General features: G+C 40.5%; 1 protein-coding gene and 1 non-coding gene across 4 annotated transcripts in view; both read left to right on the top strand.

Moving 5' to 3' along the window:
- NPSR1 (neuropeptide S receptor 1) overlaps window positions 1–22,572 on the top strand; it is a 76,593-nt gene that overhangs the window by 24,191 nt on the left and 29,830 nt on the right. For all 3 annotated transcript variants that reach the window (XM_053218242.1, XM_053218241.1, XM_053218240.1), the window contains 2 exons: window positions 4,425–4,518; window positions 10,303–10,504. In XM_053218242.1, coding sequence (XP_053074217.1) covers window positions 4,425–4,518; window positions 10,303–10,504 — 296 coding nt within the window. The remainder of the gene's footprint in view (window positions 1–4,424; window positions 4,519–10,302; window positions 10,505–22,572) is intronic.
- Window positions 19,538–19,644, top strand: LOC113604265 (U6 spliceosomal RNA). The gene has a single exon (XR_003426143.1). It is a non-coding gene; the product is annotated as a U6 spliceosomal RNA (small nuclear RNA).

Raw genomic sequence — 22,572 nt, 5'->3', positions numbered from 1 at the left:
CAGATCATGATCCCACGGGATCAAATCCCGTGTCAGGCTCTGTGCTGACAGTGTGGAGCCTGCTTGGGATTCTTCCTTTCTCTCTCTTTCTCTCTCTGTTTCCCCCTCCCCTGCTTGCACACACACACTCTCTCAAAATAAGGACATAAAGATTAAAAACAAAGAGAAAATACTCTTATCGTGCAAGATAGCAATTGTGCTCCTAGATATATATCCAATTGAGTTGATGGCTTATGTTCACACAAACTTGCACAAGAATGTTATAGCAACTTTATTCATAATTGTCAAAAATTGGTAGTAAGATGTTCCTCAAATGCTGAAAGGATAAAAAAAAAAAAACTTTGGTACTTCCATATCATGGAATACTATTTAACAATAAAACATAATGGGCTATCAAGCCATGAAAAGTCATGGGGGAATCTTACATGAACTTTGCTAAGTAAAAGAAGTCAGTCTGAAAAGGCTACAGAAGTATGATAACTATATGATGTTCTGGAAAAGGGAAACTATGGAGACAGTAAAAATATCAGTGGTTGCTAGGGATTTGGCAAGATAGACTAGGTAAAGTACAAGGCATTTTTAGGACAGTGAAGCTTTTCTGTATGAATCATTGATAGGGGACATTATTCATTTGTCAAAACCCATAGAACTATACAACACAAGTATGGACTTTAATGGTAATGTATTGATATTGGATCATCAAATTTAACAAATGGACCACACGTAAGATGTTAATAATGGGGAAAAGTTGGGGATGGAGGTGGAAACTATCCTTTTTTCTATGAATCTAAAATTGCTCTAAAAAATAAAGTATATTAATTTTTTAAGTCAATCCAGGGATCCTCCTTTACATGAATCCAATCTGGTATTTTTCTAAATAAAATTTTTCTAAGTTTGCTGCATTTAAGTCTCAACTTCTGTGCAAGATTTTCTTTGGTTTTATATTTCCTAGGTCATTTTTGTCAGAATAGAGGGGTGGGGTAGTGAGAATTCAGACATATGTCCTCAATCTGCCATCTGTTATCCAAATGGTATCCCATATGTTGTTGATGTGTAGAATTTTCATTGTTGACATTTATGAATTGACTATAATTGTACTTTGATTTCCTTCTTGACTCAAGTTAATTACAAGGGTGTTTAAATTTCCAAGTGGTATTTAAAAAAAAATAACATGATACTGATTTCAGTTTTTATTGCTTGTTGTTTTAAATATGCAAATTATATAAATTGTATAATTTTGAAATCTATTGAGGGATTTTTTTTCTTGGTAGTTTATTTTATGATCAATTTTTGAAATGTTGCCTAGATATTTTACAATAATGTGTATTATTTTTTAAATGTGTTTAATTATTTCTATGTATTATTGTGTTTTATACTTGGTAAGTCTTTGAACATTTTAGTTATGCATATTTAGTATTATGTTACTTGTTACATATAAGTTTATTAATATTCTGTCATCATTATGTATTGTATCAATAAAAATAATCCCTTTGTCCCATGTAGTACAGTTTGCTTTGAATTTAATTTGTCAAATAGTAGTATTGTAGTAAATGCCTTCTTTTGATTTTAGTTTTTCCTATGCCTTTGGCCATCACTCTATTTTTAAACTTTGATAATAATTTGGACTGAGAGGCTTATTTTCAACACAGTATACAGTTAGATTTGTGGAAGGGTCTTGTACATAGTCTTTGTTTTAGTCAAGGAGGTTAAGTCATTTATATTTATTGAGACAAATAGTGTTTGGTGTTATTTAAGTCACCTCATTTTAATCTTTCTGTGTTAATTTTTTTATTTACATGTTTTTTTTTCCTTCCTGCTTGGTTGTTAATTGTGGTAGGCTGAAAAATGGCACCCCCAAATCCAAATTCTAATCCCTGAAACCTATATATATTACCTTATATGGCAAAAAAGGACTCTGCAGATGTAATTACGTCCAGGAATTTGAATGGGGAGATTATTCTGGATTATCTTGATGAGTTCAAGTGTAATTACATATATCCTTTATTAAAGGGAAGGGGGGAGATTTGACAAACAGACAGAAGAGCCATTGTAACCATAGACTCAGAGATGAGATTGGTGTGGCCACGAGTCAAAGAATACTGGCAGCCACCTTCAGCTGAAAGAGGCAAGGAATGGATTCTCCTCTGGGGCTTGTGGAGGGAGGGTGGCCCTGCCAACACCTTAATTTTTGACCCAGTGTAACTGATTATGGACTTCTAGTCTCTAGAAGTGTAAGAAAGTGCATTTATGCTGGTTTAAACCATGAAGCTTGTGGTGATTTGTTACAATAGCCATAAGAAGCTAATAAATTATTTTCCCCCCTTTTATTTTGTGTCATAGCTTATCTTTAATTTTTAAATGTAATATGTCTCTATCAAAGTAAAAAACAACAGAGATGTCTAAAATGACCAAATGGAAATATATAATATGACTTTTTTCCTTCTACTCTCTCTTCTCACTCAATTCCCCAGATTTTTCCCTGGAATGTTTCCTAACTATCTTCATAATGATGTTGTAAACATTTTGTGGGATTTGGGGGGACTCATTGCTTACCATAGCTATTATTATTCAATCCCGTCCCTCTTCTAGAGTTCTTAATTTTTAAACAATGCTCAGTCAGCAGAAATATTTCCTCAAGGAAGATTTTTCAGGAGATTATGTGATGTTATACTTTCTTTTTTTATACATTTAAGAAAACTATTCTGTGCCTTGGCACAGAAATGATATTTACAAAATTCTTGGATCATAATTTTTCTTTCAAAACTCTGAACATGTTTTTATGCTGTTTTCTGGCATTTATTTTTGTAAAAAAGAGGCATGACAATTTGAGATGCATTTCTTTTATGTAACCTTTAATTTTTTTTTTACCCTGCCTACATGTTTGAAGACCCTTGAAATTAACTACTCTTTTTGACTGTCTGAAAGTACATCTCTTTGTGTTAACATCGCCTACTCCTCCAGCCACTCCTTATTGTGACCTTTTTCATCTTGCTTCAAATTCTGAACTTGTGTTGGCAAGTTCCTCAAGGTCACAGTCACTCAACACAGTCAAAGATGGCTGAGATTCTTACGACCTTCTCACCAAGATGTTCCATCCCATAGAGTTCTGCCCTTGGGAGCTTTCTTTCTCATATTCCTCGAATGCCACCTCCTATGCTGTGTGTGGCCATCCTTAATAGTTCTGAATTCATAGGTCACACGTACAAATCCCACTTTTCTCTAAGAAGACTGTTGTCTAAATTTTTTGGTTAAATTTGGCCAAAATTCTTCTCCCTGTCCATATTGCATCTTTTTAGCAAGAGGAGAATTTCTTCTTATATCCCTCAGGAAAGCCTTCAATCTTTAATCAGAACTCCTACCCTGTGGCACCTTCCACAACATTAGTGCCAGGACGCATTTGCGGTGGTGTTATACAAATAAAAATAATAGAGAACAATAACATAGTTGATTGTTATTTTTCTGAATGAGAGAAGGAACAATAAGGTATAAATTCAGACAAAAGTTATTGCCAAAGTCACAGTATTTCTATTTTGTTTTTAGGAGAGATTCAGACACTCACCCTTAGACTCTGGTCTTTGAGTTATTCTTCCCTGCTCTGGAATTGATCCAAAGGTTACAAAGCGGAGATATGACTAGACTCTTGGTATAAATAAGGCTCAAAGTTACCTGAAAACTTTCCACCTTGATCATTCTTTCAGAAATATTTCATTTAATTACATTTTGATTATGCTTGTAACATGAGAGATGTTAACCTCTTATATCCCAATTTCCTTCTCTGCAAACTATGCAAATAACACTGTACTTAGGATAATTAAAGGGCATGAGTAAGGTTAATAAAAGAGAGGGTGGGAAGGAGGAAAGGGGGGGACCCAAGGACTGGCCTTAATGAACAGTTATACCAGAGAAGTGGAGGAGGAAGTGAGCTCTGAGACTGTCAATGCAGATGATGATAAATGATTCTAAACAGCACGTGGGCTCCCAGAAACCAGATCCCTTCCATTGTCTCTCAACAACTCACACTGATAAAAGGCAAATGAACGTTTGTTTCTAATTATTCTGGAATGTCAATTGTGGCAGGGAAAATTAGGTTAGCTTTAAAAGTCAATTACAAACAAATGTACCATGCAAGTGTCAAGAGAGACTGATCCTGAGATGTGGAGTCTCCAAGAAGCCAAATGAATGAGTGAGGAAGGGTGATCTGGAAGCATTCTCCCCAGCTACGACTAACAATGACAAGTGCAGCACCAAGAACAGCAATCTGCTTGTAGACACAGGGAGTGAATCATTTCTCTCCCTCACCCAAACTTCATCCCTCCCTAGGTTTGGTGCGCAGGTTTCTCAATAGCACAGAACATTCTTCTTCCCATTGTGTGGATTCCCTCACTTCTATGAAGTCATGCACCCCCTCTCGTTTCTGTCTTCAGGTTGTGCTGCTCTATGCCTCTACCTATGTCCTGGTGTCCCTCAGCATAGACAGATACCATGCCATCGTCTACCCCATGAAGTTCCTGCAAGGAGGTGAGCTGGCTCAACCAAGCACTATTCTGTAAGAAATCATCCTTGGGTGAGAGTGGGATTGTTCTCACTAATATCTTCTATGGTTTTTTTCATCCCACTTTCTCCTCCTCTGCTTTCTTTCTATTTAATGGGTCTGATTGTCCATAAAGATGTAGAAAGAGAGGCAGGATGCCTGGGGAAAAGCTAATGGTTCCCACGAATGGTCAAGAGCTACTAAGGAGGGTAGTTTGCTGGGCCCACTTTGTGACCATTTCCCTTGACCCTAATGCCTCTGGCCTCTTCCTTTAGAGCAGTGTTGACACATACACCTCTCCCAAGAAATGAATATTCCCACTTCAACTTGCTCATTTTCCAGAAACAAGCACCTTGCCCTCTGTACTCCCAAACCATAGAAATAATTGGAAAGATTTTTTTAATTCATAACAATACTGGAAACAAAGAACATTCTCCTTGATCCAGTGATAGTAAGGAATCCTTAGGAGGATGCAGATGGGTCAGAGGGAAGACTGAAGCCACACGGTTGCCAGTACCCACAGGCTACAGTAATGTGGGTGAAGTGTTAAGATTGTGTAAAGGCCCAGGGCAGGAAGGACTCAAGGAAACTAACGGGTGATTTCTGGAGCACAACAAGGAGGGTTGATCACTGCATGTTTCCTTTCCCTTTGGCCTCCCCTGCCCTAGAGAGGCAACAGGGATGGAGGTCTCTTCCTCCTAATCGTGGGGGTGTTGGATTTGGAGAGACAGAGTTGGGGGTCTTAGGAATCAATGAGTCCTTGGAGGGGTGATGGGTACCTAGTCATGAGACTAATTATCCATTACTCTGCCCGTGGGCAGAGCTTACTTTCCTCCATGACCCCTGAAAGCAAGTAATAACCCAATGTTCAGTGACCCATACCACGCTTTCCCAAGCAGCCCATGAAAACTTATGAAATGAAGAACCTAATGTGAAATCTTGACTACAAAGATGAGGTGCAATCAGATATAGAAAATGGGACAAAAGTCAAAACATGGCCAATAGATAATACTTTAAAATACCATTCTGTGTAGTTTACAACTAAGAAAGCAAAATGAACAGAACAAGCAGAACGTTAGAATAAGTAGAATTAATGTCATCAGAATCTCTTGAATATATCAGATAATATTGGCACATGTGCCCTTTGACATAGGAATTCTACTTTTTGGTATCTTCTCTTGACAAACACCCACATGCATGCAAGTATGCACACATGTCGTTTATGGTAATGTTGCTTAGAATAGCAGGGATTCTCTCGTTGGAGGAATGGCTGGCTAGCCTATGTAGAAGTTTCAGTAGCTTAGATTTATTGATTGCATACTATATTCCATTCACGATTCTAAGCTCTTTATGAATGTTAGGTACTTTAATTCTTACAACATCTCTGGGAGATAGATGCTATTTTTATCTGAATCTTATAGTCTGGACAATTGCAATTCAGATAGTTAAAGTAACTTGCCTAAGATCACACAGCTGGTAGGTGTAGGGGCAAGGTTTGAACCCAAGACAGCATGGGTGTCTTTGACTACCATATATCTTGCCTCTCAGTGAGGTATTGGGATAGCAATGGATAGTAAAAAAAAAAAGAAAGAAAGAAAGAAAGAAAGAAAGAAAGAAAGAAAGAAAGAAAGAAAAGAAAAGAAAAGAAAAGAAAGTAATAAGCAATTGCTTCCAAGGACACACACCAAATAGTCCTCACTTCTGGGGATGGGATTTGGACTAGTCATAGTGACCACAGGGACTTACATACAAGAAGGTATATTGATGTGTTGTGTGCAGTTAAAACCAATTTAAAAATATAATTTACACCTGTTTTAGGCTTTTTCTAGGGTTGTTTTTGTTTGTGTGTGTGTGTATGTGTGTGTGTGTGTGTGTGTGTGTGTGTGTGTGTGTGTGTGAAGGTACATGACCACTACTGAGCTTTCTAGGCACTACCATTGCCTCAGTGATTATGATAAAGAAGGAAGCAGGGAGTGAGATGAAGGAAAATGGGGAAACATTTTATGCTCTATACGAAAGTGTGATATACTTATTCATTCATCTATTTATTTACGCCCAGTAGGCCCCAGGAAGGTTTGAGTGGGGACATACAAAAAACACATACACCAGGGTATTTCAAAGTGCAGAAATATGAGTGAAGGGAAATCATATAAGAAAACATGTGAGAGGTGTCTCAGGATGCTTGGCAGAAGGTGGAGGCTTAGGGAATCCGTAGACAGAAGGAAAACATGGTCAGTTACCCATGTCACCATACTCATTAGATTAAAAAAAAAATCAAATGTTTAGCTCTTGGAAGATATGACGAGTTCTAGAAACACTGCAATATTATGAACAGTGTCCTAAATTACAGAAAAGGCAGGAATGAATATCACAGTGTTCTGTTAAAGATGTAAAGCAATTTATTTCCTCACTACAAAATTAATACAGGTTCAGTGTTGGGCACTTAGAAAATAATCATCTCCAATGGCTTCGGGGAAAGATGAAAGTTGGAAATCGACATTAACCGTTTTCCCTTCCTCGCTGCCAATTCCTCTGAAGTCATGGAAGAGCCATAGAAATCGAGGACACTTGGGGTGCCTCGGTGGCTCAGTCTGTTAAGTGTCTGACCTTGGCCCCGGTCAAAATAGAGGAGACCTGGAGCTGGGTGGGAGCCAAGGAAAGAAGCCATCCAAATCCCAGAAACTTCAAGGAATTCCTAGCACACATGGGTGCCACACCCCCAGGAAGGCTGTATGGCTGTGCAGGAGTTTGGGGGAGAGGTACAGGTGAGAACAGGGAACCCGATGCTAGAGTCTCTTGATGTCACAGCTCATTGGAATTTAAGGGCAGCCCTGAGGGGCAGAGCTAAGGGTTTACGTGACTGAACAAAGAGAAGACAACAGAAAGCAATTCCCCACCAGGCAGCACACCTTTGTGGAGAACAGGAGCAGGTGGAAGCCACACAGAGTCACATGTGGCTTTGCAGCCACAAGGCAATGACAACTAAAGCAAAGGAAGGAGAGGGGAAGGGGAGGCCACATTTTACTGATTTTTTTTTAATGCTTTTTACTAAAGTGGTAGTTTCCTTAGCCAGCCACTCCAGAGAAGTTGACATTTCAAGGCCCTTTAGGATAAATAAATATAAGAACAATTAGGAAAACATCTGTTAATAATGAAGAGAAATATGTGATGCCAGATATTAAAACATAATATAAAAGTTTGATAATTTTAAAAAACATGATACTGAAACCAGAATAATGTATGGAAAGCATATGGAATAATGTCAATTAGAAAAGAATGAATTACTCAGTATATGGTGTTATTATAGTTGTCTAGCCACTTAAAAAATATTAGACTGCTATCTGCCACAGCTAATTATAAAGTAAATGCCAGTTGGATTGAAAAAAGTAAAAATTTTAAACTTGAAAGGGGATGAGTATGAGTAAAACTTTTTTTTTTAGTCTTGGTGAGAGAAAGATCTTCCTAGGAATAACACCCAAGGCAGAAACAATAAGGGAAATAAATGTTGTTTTCACTACATCAGAACTTTAAAACTATTTATACAAATAATAAATATTGTACACATGCTTAAGAAGCAAAATGACAAGTGAGAAAATATTTGTATACAACAGACAAAGGGGTAATATTGTTTTTGTAAAGAACTGTGGCAAGGATAGAAGAACATACCAATAGAAAAAGTGGGCGAAGAACATGAACAAATTATTAAGAAACAAAGAAAAATGAGCAGACCATACATAGAAATACTCTTTTGGACCACTAACTAAACAATTGCAAGAATTAAACATTTGGATATGAAATCTTACCAATGAGGTAACAAGAGTTAGAGGGGGAATCTTCTCCGGGTTGGGAGGGTATAACAAGATAGTCGTGTCTGTAGACTTCTGGCGGGAACCATAAGTTGTAGACACTTCTGGGAGAAATTTAATAATATTTGCCAAAATCTGTTTCTAAGAGTTTATCCTAAGGCAATAGCAGTACAAAGAGATACATATAAATTATTTGTAATAAAAATAATCAGAAACAATTTAAATACTTAATAAGAGGCTATGGATAAAATTGCAGTTTAGTGTAACCAGTTGGGGGTGGGGGAGGAATGTATCAGTGCTTTTCAAATTATATTTCACACACTGGGCCCGGAGGGCTCATTTTGTAGACCTGCTCCAAGACAGGCCTGGAAGCTTCTGGCTGTCACCTAGCCTCAACCTGAGCTACCCAGGCATCCTGCACTGGGCCCAGGATAAAATTAACATTTGATGAAAGGCTTTCACTGCCTGAAAAACTCTGAATGCCGCTTGTGTAGATGTAGACATGAAAAGATGTCATAAAATTTTTTGACAAAAGATTTTCTTGACATGATAAGATGGTCATAAAATTTTTTCCAGGGGAAAAAATTAGGTTGAAAATCAGCATATATATTATGCTCTCATTTTTATATGTGTAATCTATTGTATTATATATGAATGCACTATCAAAATTTAGTCTGGCTATTTCTGGGTGGTGCCACCAAGGACTTTTTTTTCTTCTCTTTGCTTCTATTTCTCTGCTAGTATGTCTGTAATTATCATGTGTAACTTCCATTGCTAAAAACAAAGAAGGTAGAGACTTCTACCTTTTATGATGCATAAAAGGTAGAGGCTAAGACAGAAGTACAGAACTGGACAAGAGCACTTTGAACAAGAAGCTGCCTTCCTATGGGTAGGAGACACAGGCAACTTTGAAGATAACAGAGGATGGCCTACCTAATACCCAGACTGCATTTCATCTGTTCTGTCCCTGAGTGTTAAGCCCCAAACAGTCACTCTTTATAGCAGATGGGCTCCGCTGATCAGAAGGTCAACAGTCTTACCACTGCTGTGTGTTTGCTGGTGACACATCTGACTGGGGACTTCCCAGTACAGCCCAGCACCTGTATGAGAAAAGTAATTCCAAGCATGTGCCCTGGGTGGACTCTGGGGACACATTTTTAGTACCTTGGTGGAATTAATTCTAAAGCATGGTTTCCTATTCTTTGAATCTAATTACTTCCTTGCCCATTCCTTTCACAAGTGAATCCATTGTTAGCCCGTCAAGTGGAATCTGAGTGGGGCCCAGGAGCTGCAGATCACTCTTAAAAAGTCCAGGCTCTAGGACCTACAGAAGATAAAATTTGAATTTTAACCAGTGAAAGAACAAGAGCATGCAGGAACAGTTACTAATGCTGTCAAGGTCTGCAGAAACCCAGCAGGGATCACATCCCTCTGACCAAGAGGAAAAGCCTTCCAGCCATCTCACTTGCTCTCTCAATCCCATCCTGCTCTGTGCTTATTTCCTCACCAAATTCCCATGGCTTTTTCTACCCAGAACAACTTTCCTGTATTCCTCCAGGAAACAACTCCCTTACATTGTCAACCACATCACAGTAGGTTCCCTCCACCCTCTGCCTCATGAGATCCCTGGTCCTCCTAACATCTCTGAAAAGGATGCTTCTCAGCCTTCCTTCTGAGAACATCAAGGCATGGGGGTGGTGTTGACATTTTCCTACCTCCCTGAATCACTTCTAGCTCCCTTCTCCTCCATTACTGCATGTGCACTGGTCTGTTCCTTTGATGCTCATGTTACCATGAATGCCTTCTACAATGTTCCCTCTGTCTGACCACACAGCCATGCTCCTCACCCAGTGAAGATGTCAGACACTATTCTTAGTCTCTTTCTCACCTTTCATACTGTTCTCATCTTGGGTGATTTTGATCTCTACATGAACAAACCATCCAACTTCTCTTTCCTTTGAGCAGAAAAGCAAGCCAAGGTCCTCATCATGATTGCCTGGACCCTCTCTTTCCTCTTCTCCATTCCCACCCTGATCATATTTGGAAAAAGGAAACTCTCTAATGGTGAAGTACAGTGCTGGGCACTGTGGCCTGACGACTCCTACTGGACCCCATACATGACCATCGTGGCCTTCCTGGTGTATTTCATCCCTCTGACAATCATCAGGTAAGGGGCCAGCAGTCCAGATCCATGGATTTCCTGGTTCGCCAATTCCTGCTCTCCTTCCCTACAGGTCTTTCATTGTTCCTGGTGTCCTTGAGGGAAGTGGCCAGACCACAAGATTTCATCTAAACTTACTGTTTATCAAGCCCAACTTCTCCAAAGTAGAGTGAAAGAAGGGGACTAATATTTTCTGAGTATGTACTATGGGGCAGGCATTGTGCTAAGTGGTTAACAATTGTCCCATTAACCACATTACAACTCTATGAAAGAACTACTGTTGTCTGCATTTCATGTGTGGTAAAACTCAGGCTCAGAGAGGTCAACTTGCCCAACATGGCACAGGATTTAAACATGGGTTTTTCTGATTTCATGCCTGTTCTTTCTCCTATAGCATGTAGTCTTTCAAATATAAGACATAGTGCCAGTTTCAGAGACCTTATAATTGGAAAGATAGGCAAACTTGAAACAAAACTGAGCAAAAAAGGAAAAAAAGGCAATATACACAAAAACTATTCTAGAAAGTGTGGGCAATGAGGTCAGTTAATGGCAGGGAACACTTGTTGGAAGCCACCATTGAAGGAGAGAGGAAAGCAGGCTCCCTGGTGACTGGGGGTTAGAGTAAGTGTGGTGGCAGGGAAAGGGAAGGCAGGCGGTGTCAGTAGGGGAGGGGAGAAGTTGGCAAAAAGCTCTTTCTGGTGGGGTGAGGCTCGATTATAAAGGGCCTTAACCACCAAACCATAGGTGGTTTGTCCTGCAGCCAATGGTGGCCACTGATGGTCTTTCAGCAGAGAAGACCACAGCCACCTGGAAAGGCAGGGTCTCACTAGTCATATGGCAGGATCGCCTCTGACTACGTGGCTCTGTGTGGGTGGATGAGATGGGATTGAGGGAGACGCTGGCATGTTGAGTGTGTATGTGGCCAGGCTGATCCTGTTTTGAGTGTCCTCAAGCTTGCCATGGAGCATCCCATAATTTCTCCTGGTTGAAGGAAGATCAGCCTTTGGTTTCGGATCATATAAATAATGATGCAATAAAAATCTTTGTATTTAAATTTATTCATGAGTCCCTGATTATTCCTTCAGAACCCATTCTAGTGGAATTCTTAGATCAAAGATGATGCTCATTTTAAGACTTTAGATGCATATTCATAAGCTGCCCTATAGAAAAGATGTATTCCTGCCAACAGCAAAAAAGAGCTCTGATTCTTCTTCCCCTGACCCAATGGAAGATGACATCACTTCTTTATTAAATCTTTGTCAAACATAGAGGTTATGAAAAAGTGTCTTACCGGGGCACCTGGGTGGCTCAGTCAGTTAAGTGTCTACCTTCGGCTCAGGCCATGATCTCACAGCTCATGAGTTCGAGCCCTGAGTCGGGCTCTCTGCTGACAGCTCAGAGCCTGGAGCCTGCTTCAGATTCTGTGTCTCCCCCTCTCTCTACCCCTCCCCTGCTCATGCTCTGTGTCTGTCTCTCAATAATAAATAAATGTTAAATTAAAAAAAAAGAAAAAGTATATCACCATTTTAATATGCATTTCTTTGATTATTAATTAAGTGTATTAAGTATTTTTCAAGTGTTTTCTGACATTATGGGAATCACGTATTCTTGCTCTTTGCTCATCTGTAGTCTCATAAAATCCCAAAGCTGGAAAAATGTTATCCACCACATAGTCCAGCCCTTGAATTTTTCATAAAAGCAGGGTTAAAAGAAGCAAAATGACTCACCCAGCATCAGAGGTGGAGCTGGGCAGGACGGTGATCCCATAGCCAGCCCAGCAGCCTTGCTGAGGTTGGAGATTGCCCAGTCATCTCTGCTGAACTGACAAATTGACGTCTACGTTATTTCAACATACTGCTTCCTTTCTACCAAGTTGAACTTGGGAGGAATCCTGAAGGAAAGATGAAGGGTATTTAGACAACCAATCAAAGGTAAGTCATAGCATCGTTGGAAAGGGGCACATGGAAAAGGAGGGCGACTAGTCACAGGGGTGAGCATTTGGGAGGAAGCGGCTTCCACCGTCTGTCACACAACTGACACATCGATTTCAGTGGCAGTGTATGTCCTTGTTCTCTCCTGATTGATTTCCCATCAGTTTGCGAAATCAGTCAAAACCCCTGCTCAGCAGGGTGAATACAGTATGTGAACCACATGGCTCCCACTGTGCTGTCTGGCCAGATCTGTCACACGGCTCTTTCACTGTCCCTAATCTTCCCCCATCAATTCAAGCTGCTTCTTCCCATCAGGACCTAACAAACTTGCTTACAGCCCAACTTGTGTGTTCTTGTAGTGTCCTTGGAAAAAGCTAAGTATAATTTGATGATGAAGGGATGATTTCAAAAGCGAGTTTCCCTCGGCCCTCATCCTTCTCCTTGCTCCCTAGCTGAGGTAGAACAATGGAGATTCAGAGTGACCTCCCTCCAACCTTGAGCTTCTCTGAAGGGTTTCCTATCTGCTCAGTTAGGAGCTTCACTCTTTCATGGTCCGGCTCCTCCTGTTGGAGAAAGAACTTCTCTCAGGGGGATATGGCTCCACCCCATCAGCTCCTCCTCCCTTCTTTTTTGTTTTGTTTTGTTTTTTAATTTGAGAGAGAGAGAGAGTGGGGTAGAGGAGCAGGGAGAGGGGAGGGAGAGAGAATCCTGAGCAGACCCCACACTGAGCATGGAGCCAGACTGGGGGCTCGATCCCATGACCCAGGGACCATGACCTGAGTGGAAATCAAGAGTCCAGTGCTCAACTGACTGAGCCACCCAGGAGCCTCTTCTCCTCCCTTGACACAAGACCAGGCCTAAATGGAATCTCATGAGGAATTTATTTATTGTTTTCCAACTAGCTCCTCGGATAACTTGTAACAATTTCATATCTCTCAGAGCTAAAGTTCACCGTTGTTTTTAGTTTTCCTTCTTAACCACACTGTGGATCCTTGCGTTTGATTCTTTTGCTTATAGTTCTTTTAGGTAAAGTTAAACTTTGAATTCCAAGCTTAAGTAGACAAAAGAAACAACTCAAATAAGATGTTCATTCACTTTATGAACCATGCCTCATGCTTCATTGTTCTTCAGGCATGATACACACGCACATATATATACATATACATACATACATACATACATACATACATACATACATATATCCTTACCAAATTGAGAGGCAAAAAATACATATGTCATTGTTTTAACTTGTATTTTTTTCATTATGGATGAGATTTTAAAAATTTAATATGTACATTATCATTTTTTCTTTTTTAAGTAAATTACATATTTTATTCTTTTACCCATTTTTTTCTCAATTTTATTTTGTTTTCTCTCTTCTTTATTTTCAAAGATATTCTTTAAGTAATGAGCTTTTCATGTTTTCAATCATTGAGGATATTTCCCTAGTTTGTCATTTGCCTTTTCATTTTGAATATAGTTTTATTTTGCTTTTGGTTGATATGACTGACATAATTATGAAAGGGGAGACAGCATGAATTAAAAAAATCAGAAATGAGAAAGTCTTGGGTGCCTGGGTGGTTCAGTCAGTTAAGCGTCCGACTTCAGCTCAGGTCATGACCTTGCAGTGAGTTCGAGCCCCGTGTCCAGCTCTGTGCTGACCGCTCAGAGCCTGGAGCCTGCTTCATATTCTGTCTCCCTCTCTCTCTGCCCCTCCCCTGCTCACGCTCTGTCTCTCTCTGTCTCAAAAATAAATAAAAACATTAAAAATAAATAAATAAATAAAAAATAAAGAAATGAAAAAGTCAAATGAATGAATTTAAAAAGTTAAAAGAATCGTAGGAAAGCATATGCAAAACTTTGTATAAATGCAGGAGAAAATATGAATGAAATGTATATGGCTTCTCTCTAATACACCCACGTCTCACACTGTCGTGTATGCACATTTACTCATGCTTTTCTTTACATTGTTGCCTTCCATTTCTTTCTTAGGAAACTGCCTCTTCCACATACTTATTTCTACTTTGATTTAATTTTAAAACATTTAAAAAAATTTTTTTTTAACATTTATTTATTTTTGAGACAGAGACAGAGCATGAACAGGGGAGGGTCAGAGAGAGGGAGACACAGAATCTGAAACAGGCTCCAGGCTCTGAGCTGTCAGCACAGAGCCCGACGCGGGGCTTGAACTCATGGACCGCGAGATCATGACCTGAGCCGAAGTCAGCCGCTTAACCCACTGAGCCACCCAGGTGCCCCAAAACATTTTTTTAATGTTTTATTTATTTTTGAGACAGAGAGAGACACAGCATTAGTGGGGGAGGAGGAGTGAGGGGGGGAGACACAGAATCCAAAGCAGGCTCCAGGCTCTGAGCTGTCAGCACAGAGCCCAATACGGGGCTTGAACTCATGGCCCATGAGACCATGACCTGAGCCGAAGTCAGATGCTTAACTGACTGAGCCACCCAGACACCCCGATTTAACTTTTTAATGATTTATTACTGTAGTTATTTGAAAATAATTTCTGTGTTGGGAGTACATTAAAAATGTCACTTTAAAAAAACATATTTGATTTGATTTGACAATTGCCCCAATAGCATTTAGTTTTGATGTTACATATGAATTAGAGATCTAACTTGAATTTGTTTTTTTTAATGTTGGTCATTTGTCCCCACACCTTTCACTGAATAATCTATCTTTTCTCCATGGTATGAAACAGCAATTCTATCATATGCATGTTTATATTATAAATACTCTCATTGTTTCTGGGCTTGTTAATCTCTTCAGTTTGTTTTTATCTTATTTTTTCTTTATCTTGAGAGATATTCTTTATACAATAACCTTTTTCTTTTTTTATGAGTTGCAAATATGTCCCTAGTTTGTCATTTGCTTCTTCATTTTAAATATGGTTTTATTTTCAGTTCATCGTAATTGCCATAATTAGGAAAGGAGAGAACACAGAAATAAGTAGGTTAGGTGCTTTTTTGCCACTAATTCCACATTGTTTTAATTATTATAGCGTTATATACATTTAATATCTGTTCGGACAAGATGGCTTGTCTTTCTCAAAGGTCCCCTGGCTATTTCAAGGGAGTTACTGATGTTCTTCCCTTCACGCACTTCTCCAGCCAGAACAAACAGGGACGTCCCTCACTCCTCTCATGCCTGTGCCTTTGTGCACATCATTCCTTGTGCCTAAGCACTCCTCCACACTCACCCTGCCTTGCTTCTGGAAACTCACTTCACATTCTTCATTTATCCCTCCACACACCAGCTCCACACAGAGCTGCTGCTGCCAGTCCTGGGCCAAATAGTGCCTCAGCTGTTCACCCATAGCCTCCAACCTCAGCTCATCCCTGTCGCCATAAAGGCTTCATGGTAGTGTAAGCACCTGCTTGTGCGGCTGTATCTCTTGAGTATAGAACTTTGTCTCTTAATTTCTGGATTCCAAATCCAGCACACCATAAAGGCCCAATGGACAAACTGCCCCAATCACAGGACAGAGATGCTGTGTCACTCTCTCTCTCTCTCTCTCTCTCTTACACACACACACACACACACACACACACACACACACACACCTATCATGGAAATTTCTGGCTACTTAGTACCTAGATCAGTTTCTGGCATATGGCAGATCCTTCATTAATATTTGTGAAAGGAAAGAAGGAAGGGAGAAAGGAAAGGGAGAGAGGATGAAAGGCAGAGATGGGGGGTGGGGGGGGGTAAGAAGAGAAGAAGGAGTTATATTGCCTGTGGCAAACTTTCAGGAGAGCTGTGTATGAATAAAGATTTAGCTGCTCTGCCATTAATTAAATCAAGCCTCCCAGGACTTGAAATCACAATGACTGACAATAAAGGCAATACAATGTTTTTCTGGGTCAACACAACTCCTGTTATTTTAAAATTTACTTGACATAACTGTCTAACTGTTGCTGGGAAGGTTATTAGCCCCGGTGTAATTGCTTTAGTTTAGCTGTGGTTATTTTCTTGTGACTTAATTGATTTCTCATTTTTCTATCATTTTTATCTCTGTGACATAAAGATAGAGGCATAAAAGATCCATGGCCAACGATTGCAAAGTAATAAGTGGAAAAAAGCACATTTGTCATAGAGCACTGATTCGTGTTACATGAAAAAAAAAATCCATTTATTTTGCTTGGGGAATGGAGTTCAGACTGTGGGAAAGCCCTATGCTAAGGTTGGTACAGCCCAGTAGAGTTCATGGCTATGGTGGGTAAAAGGACCCAGGGGCTGACCAGCACTGTCCCTGGGCATGAGGTCCAAGGTCAAGGAGAATGACCCATGATATTAGTAAAGGAAGTGATATACTATATGGTGTTACCTGAGGGGTGGCAAGAGTTATACCTTTTGAAAAGGCATTCTTACTAATTTGCTAGGTTAGGGTAGATGTTTGTGATGGGCTTTCCAATATCCATTCCACAATAAGCTGCTCGTGGTCGCCTCTCCCCTCAGTATGTGAATGGTTTGGGAATGGCCAGGTGACCAATTGTAGCCAATGAGATGTGAGGGAGTGTTTCTGACAAGCTTTTGGGAAAGATTTCCCCATTCTTAGGGAACAAGCCCAGGAGAGGACAGCTTCTCATCTTCTGGACATTGCTGTCTCTGCATTGACACCTAGAACTGCTGTAGTCTGACTCAGGGAGACACCTACACTGAAAAGAAAAGAGACAGGGATGGAAGTAATGCAGATTTGACCCTCTGAAGTTACAATTGCAGAAGATAAGAAATATTCTAATTTCTTAGAACAATTTGAGTTGGGAGTTTTCTGTAACTTGCTACAAAAAGCATCCTGATACCCAACTGTCCCTACGTGCTGGTTCCAGACATCAGTGAATTCATCTGAACTACAGAAGTCACCAGAGTGAACTCTTCTGAGAAATCTCAGTTAATTCTGTAGTGCCGAGTGAGTTAGTAAAGGCATTCCTTTGACTTTCTCTGTCCAGGAGCCCCTTAAACATGGTGTCAATGCACTGTGTATATCGGGACTCTCACATTTTTCTTAGTTTCTTAAGTATCATGCTCTTTCTACATTCTCCCCCCAAAGTTACTTCTGCCTTCATGTCTCCCAGAGCCCAATGACACAGTCCCTGACTCCTTGCCTCTTCCCACACATTAGTTATTTCCAGAAATACATGTAGAGCACCCAACTTCTGCCAGGCCCTGGACCAGGCAAAGGGGATACAGAAATGACAAGACATACATCCTGTTTGAATTTAAGAATCTTCTTGTATAACAGAGAAGGCAGCCAATTAAGGAAGGTGTTGTAGCAGTGTGATGAGTGCTATGGTAGGGCAAATAGAGAGCCAGCAGAGAGGCTAAGCTGGTCTAGGAATCAAAGGAGTAAATAACTAGAACCATATATAGTATGCGTGACCCAATACAGCCCCCAGAGGAGGCTGTACACCCTCCTTAACAAGTTTGTTAACAAGTTGGTTAACAGTCCTTGAAGTCAGAGGACCCAGGCTACAGTCCCATTTTCTAGTTGTGTGAACTCAGACAAGTACTGAATCTCTAAAAACTGAAGTCTGACCCCCAGAACAAGTCAGGGCCCTTATTATATACTCTTGTGTCACCCTACATTTTATCTCCATATGATTTTGCTCCTTTATAATCATATATTACTGTGTCCTCATTTTATTATCGTCTATCTCCACAAATACAATATGAGCTCCATGAGGGGTAGGACTCTGTTTTTTTCTGCCGTGGTATCCACAGTGGCTCAACAGGTGCCTGATACAAAAAAGTGCTCAAATGCATATAGTGGAATGAATTAATTAATGAAGGAGAGAGACACTTTCAACTAAGGAGTATTCTTAAAGCCCCTGCTGGGAGAGGAGAAAAAAAGGCCTATCCAGTGAAGCACCAACTCCCCCTGCCTGTCTTCCCTATGCCTGACCTCCAGCGAGACCTTTAGAGCACAATTTGACACCATCCTCAGGCCCCAAAGGTGAGGCAGAGATGCAGCCTTAGGCCCTGTCTGACTCTGAAGGCGTATGGCTCCAAGATTGCAGTGGACATCCATCAAGTCCCCAGCCTTGTGCTGAGTCCTGCAGGGGTCAGGCACCTGTAGTCTGAATGGGATGCTCTCATGGTGTCTCAAAGGAAGAGCAAAGGTTTTGTTCTGGTTCCTCAACACTTCTTACACATAATCCAGACTCAGAACTAAGGAACCGGGTTCAGGCATCCTCCTAAGAGTCCTACAAGGTTTTCTCTGGCTTAGGCTTTCACTCTCCTCTCACCATGAGATGCCTCTATAAAGGAAATTAAAGGAAATGGGTCTGTGTCCAGATAGTCTTCCATAAAATCAGGAACTCCACCTGCCAGTTACCGATAAGGGATACTTTCTTCAATCTAGGTGATCTTTCAGTTTTCAGGTTTCTAAGAAGCCTGAAGGAAAGCTGCACTTGTCAAGAAAATGGAAATAGATTGAAGACATGGAAGAAGTTGGACTAAAAGAATGGAGATGCTATTCTTTAGCTCTCTTTCTACAAATGGGCTATTTATAAGTCTGCTGATCTTTAGGACATGACCACCATAGACAAGAATCAGTGTAACCAGTGTTATACTATCATGGAAGCCCCAAGGAAGAGGGAGCTAATTATCACTGTGGAACAAGCACAGCTCAGAAAGGTTTCATAGCAAAGTGAAATACAGAGAATAGGCTTAAAAATGCATTTCAATGAGAGAGCAAAGCGGATGCTGACAGATGGAAGACACTGGAACTCAGATTCACCCAAAGTCAACTACATGTGAAGCATGGAGTCAAGGTTAGTTTTGTTGGCCTGCCCCTATTGGCTGCTCCCATCACTGATATGGAGAAATGTCATTGAGAGACAGTGGGGTGGAAGGAAGCAGGATGATGATGATAAGGTAAGGAAGGCAGAGGCAGATTGTGGGAGGCTTTGGATGCCCTGCCCAAGAGACTGGATACCATCTTGTAGGAATGTGGAGACACTGGAGTGTTTTAAGCCAGAGAATGACTCTGTGTCCCAGAGCTCCACCTTGATGGTGGCATGGACATTCAAGATGGTAGCTGAGTAGAGGCATTGGAAGATCACCATAATCAGGCAAGAGGTCACAAGGGGTGCTCATTTGGGCAGCACACATACTGAAATTAGAATCATACAGAGAAGATTAGTATGGCCCTTGCATGAGTATAACATGAACATTCATGAAGCCTTCTATACTTTTAATGGGCATGGAGATTCACTTAGGGAAGATGATAAATTCTGGAGATGGAGGATGGTGATGGTTATACAATGATGTGAATGTACTTCATGCCACCACACTGTGCACTTAAAAATGGCTAAACTGGTAAATTCTGCTATGTTTATTTTACCACAATAAAAAAAGTTGTCAGAGTACCTGAGTGGCTCAGTTGGTTAAGCATCCAACTCTTGATTTCAGCTAAAGTCATGATCCCAGGGTCATGGGATCAAGCCCTGAGTTGGACTCTATGCTGACAGTGCAGAAGTGCAGAACCTGCTTGGGATTCACAGTTTCCCTCTCTCTCTCTCTCTCTCTCTCTCAATCTGTCCCTCCCCTGTGTGTGAGTTTGTTCAGTCTCTCTCTTTCAAAATAAATAAACATTTTTTTTAAAATTGTTGAAGTATAAAAAAAGAGGTTGGAAGGATCTGGATTGATGTTGAGGAGCAGCAAAGGAGAGGAAGGAACAAATCATGGAGACATTTTGAATGGAAAGTCCACAGAACTTGCTGATGAAAGAAATGAGGAGGGAGAAGGAGACAAATATAATTCAGAGATTTCTCTGATGTATGACTGCTCTGCTCTGCTCTGAGAAGTGGCCTGATTTGGGTAATAAAGGGACACCCTACTTATTAGGAGCTGTTTTCCACTTGCCTGATTGGTCCTATGTAGATTAGGTGGGGATGACTTAGTCTTAAACTGCTAACACATAAGACCTTCCTTAATTTTCCTTTGTGTATATGGCAGGTGGTCAATGAATATTTGAATTATTAATTGACTTAGCACTGAGGTTGCAATTGTAATACATAATTAATGTTTCACAGTGGTTGTAACCTTTCCTTATATTTCATTTCCTGGGGAAAAAGTCTCCTTGCTATAAGAAATGTCCAACTTAGGGTAAAGAATAGACTCACAAGTAATTTTTTTCTCATTTCTTCTTTGAAGTAGACTTACAAATTCCAGAAAAATCCCTGGACAGGTAGATGAGAAGGAGTGGGGATGCTCGAAAAAGGTCCCAAGCTCACCTGGAGCATTCAGAGGAGTTCAGTGAGCAAGAATAGGAAAAGCAATAAGGAGCAGAAGGTTTTAACACAGTCATTAATTAAGTTATATTGTAAAGATCACTAAAAACAATTAGTGCTTTGTCAGCTACTGCAGACCAGAGCTCCGATTTTGTTTTAACCAGTGATTCTCAGGAGGGAAATTTGTGCAGTTCTAAAATAAAGCAATGCTTGACCCCTGGGTGGCTCAGTTGCTTAAGCATCTGACTTCGGCTCAGGTTCAGCTCTCACAGTTCATGAGTTCGAGCCCCACGTCAGGGTCTGTTCTGACAGCTCAGAGCCTGGAGCCTGTTTCAGATTCTGTGTCTCCCTCTCTCTCTGCCCCTCCCCCACTTGCACTCCGTCTCTCTCTCTCTCTCTCTCTCAAAAATAAACATTTAAGAAGATTTAAAAATAAAATAAAATAAAACAAAATAAAGCAATGCTTTGTCCCAAAGTTTTTGTTGAGTTTCTTAATATATTAGAAACAACAAATAACTGATTACAGTATAAATTTTTATATTCATTAAAGGAGACAAAAGATACAAAATTTGCTGATGCTTTTGAGTCACTTACACTTTGCTTTCCTGTTAGGTATTGATTATATCATGCGAAAGTAGATGTGATATTATGTGAAAAATGGAAAAGAAAGAGGGGAAAGATTGATTATTGATTGAGTCTCTGCTAATTTCCAAGCACTGTGCTTGGCATTTTCAATGTTGTCACATTTGATCCCAAAAATCTCATAAGAAGTTTGCATTATTAACTGCATTTTAGTGTCAACAGAGTGTGTTAGTTGGTACGGGCTGCTGTAACAACAGACAGACTGACTAGGTGGCTTGTAAACAACTGAACTTTACTTCTCACAGTGCTGGAGGCTGGAAGTCCAAGATCAGGGTGCCAGCACTGTCAGATTCCAGTGACAACCTTCTTCCACGTGGCAGACATCTTGTTGTGTCCTCACATGGCAGAAGGGGCTAGGGAGCTCTGTGGGGTCTCTTTGATAAGACCACTAATCTCATCCATGAAGTCTCCACCCTCATGACCTAATCACTTCCCAAAGGCTCTACTTCCTAATACTATCACTGTGGTCATTAAAATTTCAACATATAAATTTGGGGGTGGAGACACATTCAGCCTCTATCACTCAGTGTATTGCTTATCTATTGCTGGGTTACTCAATGACTCAAAACAACATATATGTATTAGCTCCAGTGTCTATGGGTCAGGAGTCTGGACATGGCTTAACTGGACATGTCATCAAGGTGTCTGCCAGGGCTGGGATATCATCAGAGGCTCAACTGGGGAAGGATCTTCTTTCAAGCTCTCCTGGGTTCTTGGCAGAATTAATTTTCTGGAGGTGTAGGACTCATGGCAGCAACAGGGAGAGACACTAGCAAGACAGGCACTACGCTTATGTGCAATCACAGACATTATCACCTTCGGCCCACTGCACGGATTAGAAGTAAGTCACAGTTTTCACCACACTCAAGGGGAGGGGATCTCACAAAGGCATGAACACCAGAGACAGGAATCATGGGGCCACATTAAAGAGTGTCTAAGGTCAAGGTAGCAGTGCTGGTTACAAACATAAATCTTTCTGACTCCAAACCCTGTGTTTGGAATCTAATGTCAGCTATTCTTCAGCTAGATCTCTAACCACCTGAGTTATCTTGAGAAACCATTTCACTTCACCAAGTCCTAGCGTCCTCAGTTAAAAAAGAGGTAGCTGTCATCTTCTAGGATTCTATAATCAGCAAGGACAGGGACCAGGCATGGTGTAGAGACCCCTCCCTCCATACCTCACACTCCGGGACCTGGGAGTCCTCCTGTCTCTGTGTCTTCACTGTAGGAACCCACCAGCCATGTTAAT

The sequence above is a fragment of the Acinonyx jubatus genome, chromosome A2 (assembly GCF_027475565.1).
Source record: "Acinonyx jubatus isolate Ajub_Pintada_27869175 chromosome A2, VMU_Ajub_asm_v1.0, whole genome shotgun sequence".
NCBI lineage: Eukaryota > Metazoa > Chordata > Mammalia > Carnivora > Felidae > Acinonyx > Acinonyx jubatus.
This window is presented reverse-complemented; position numbering and strand designations above follow the sequence as displayed.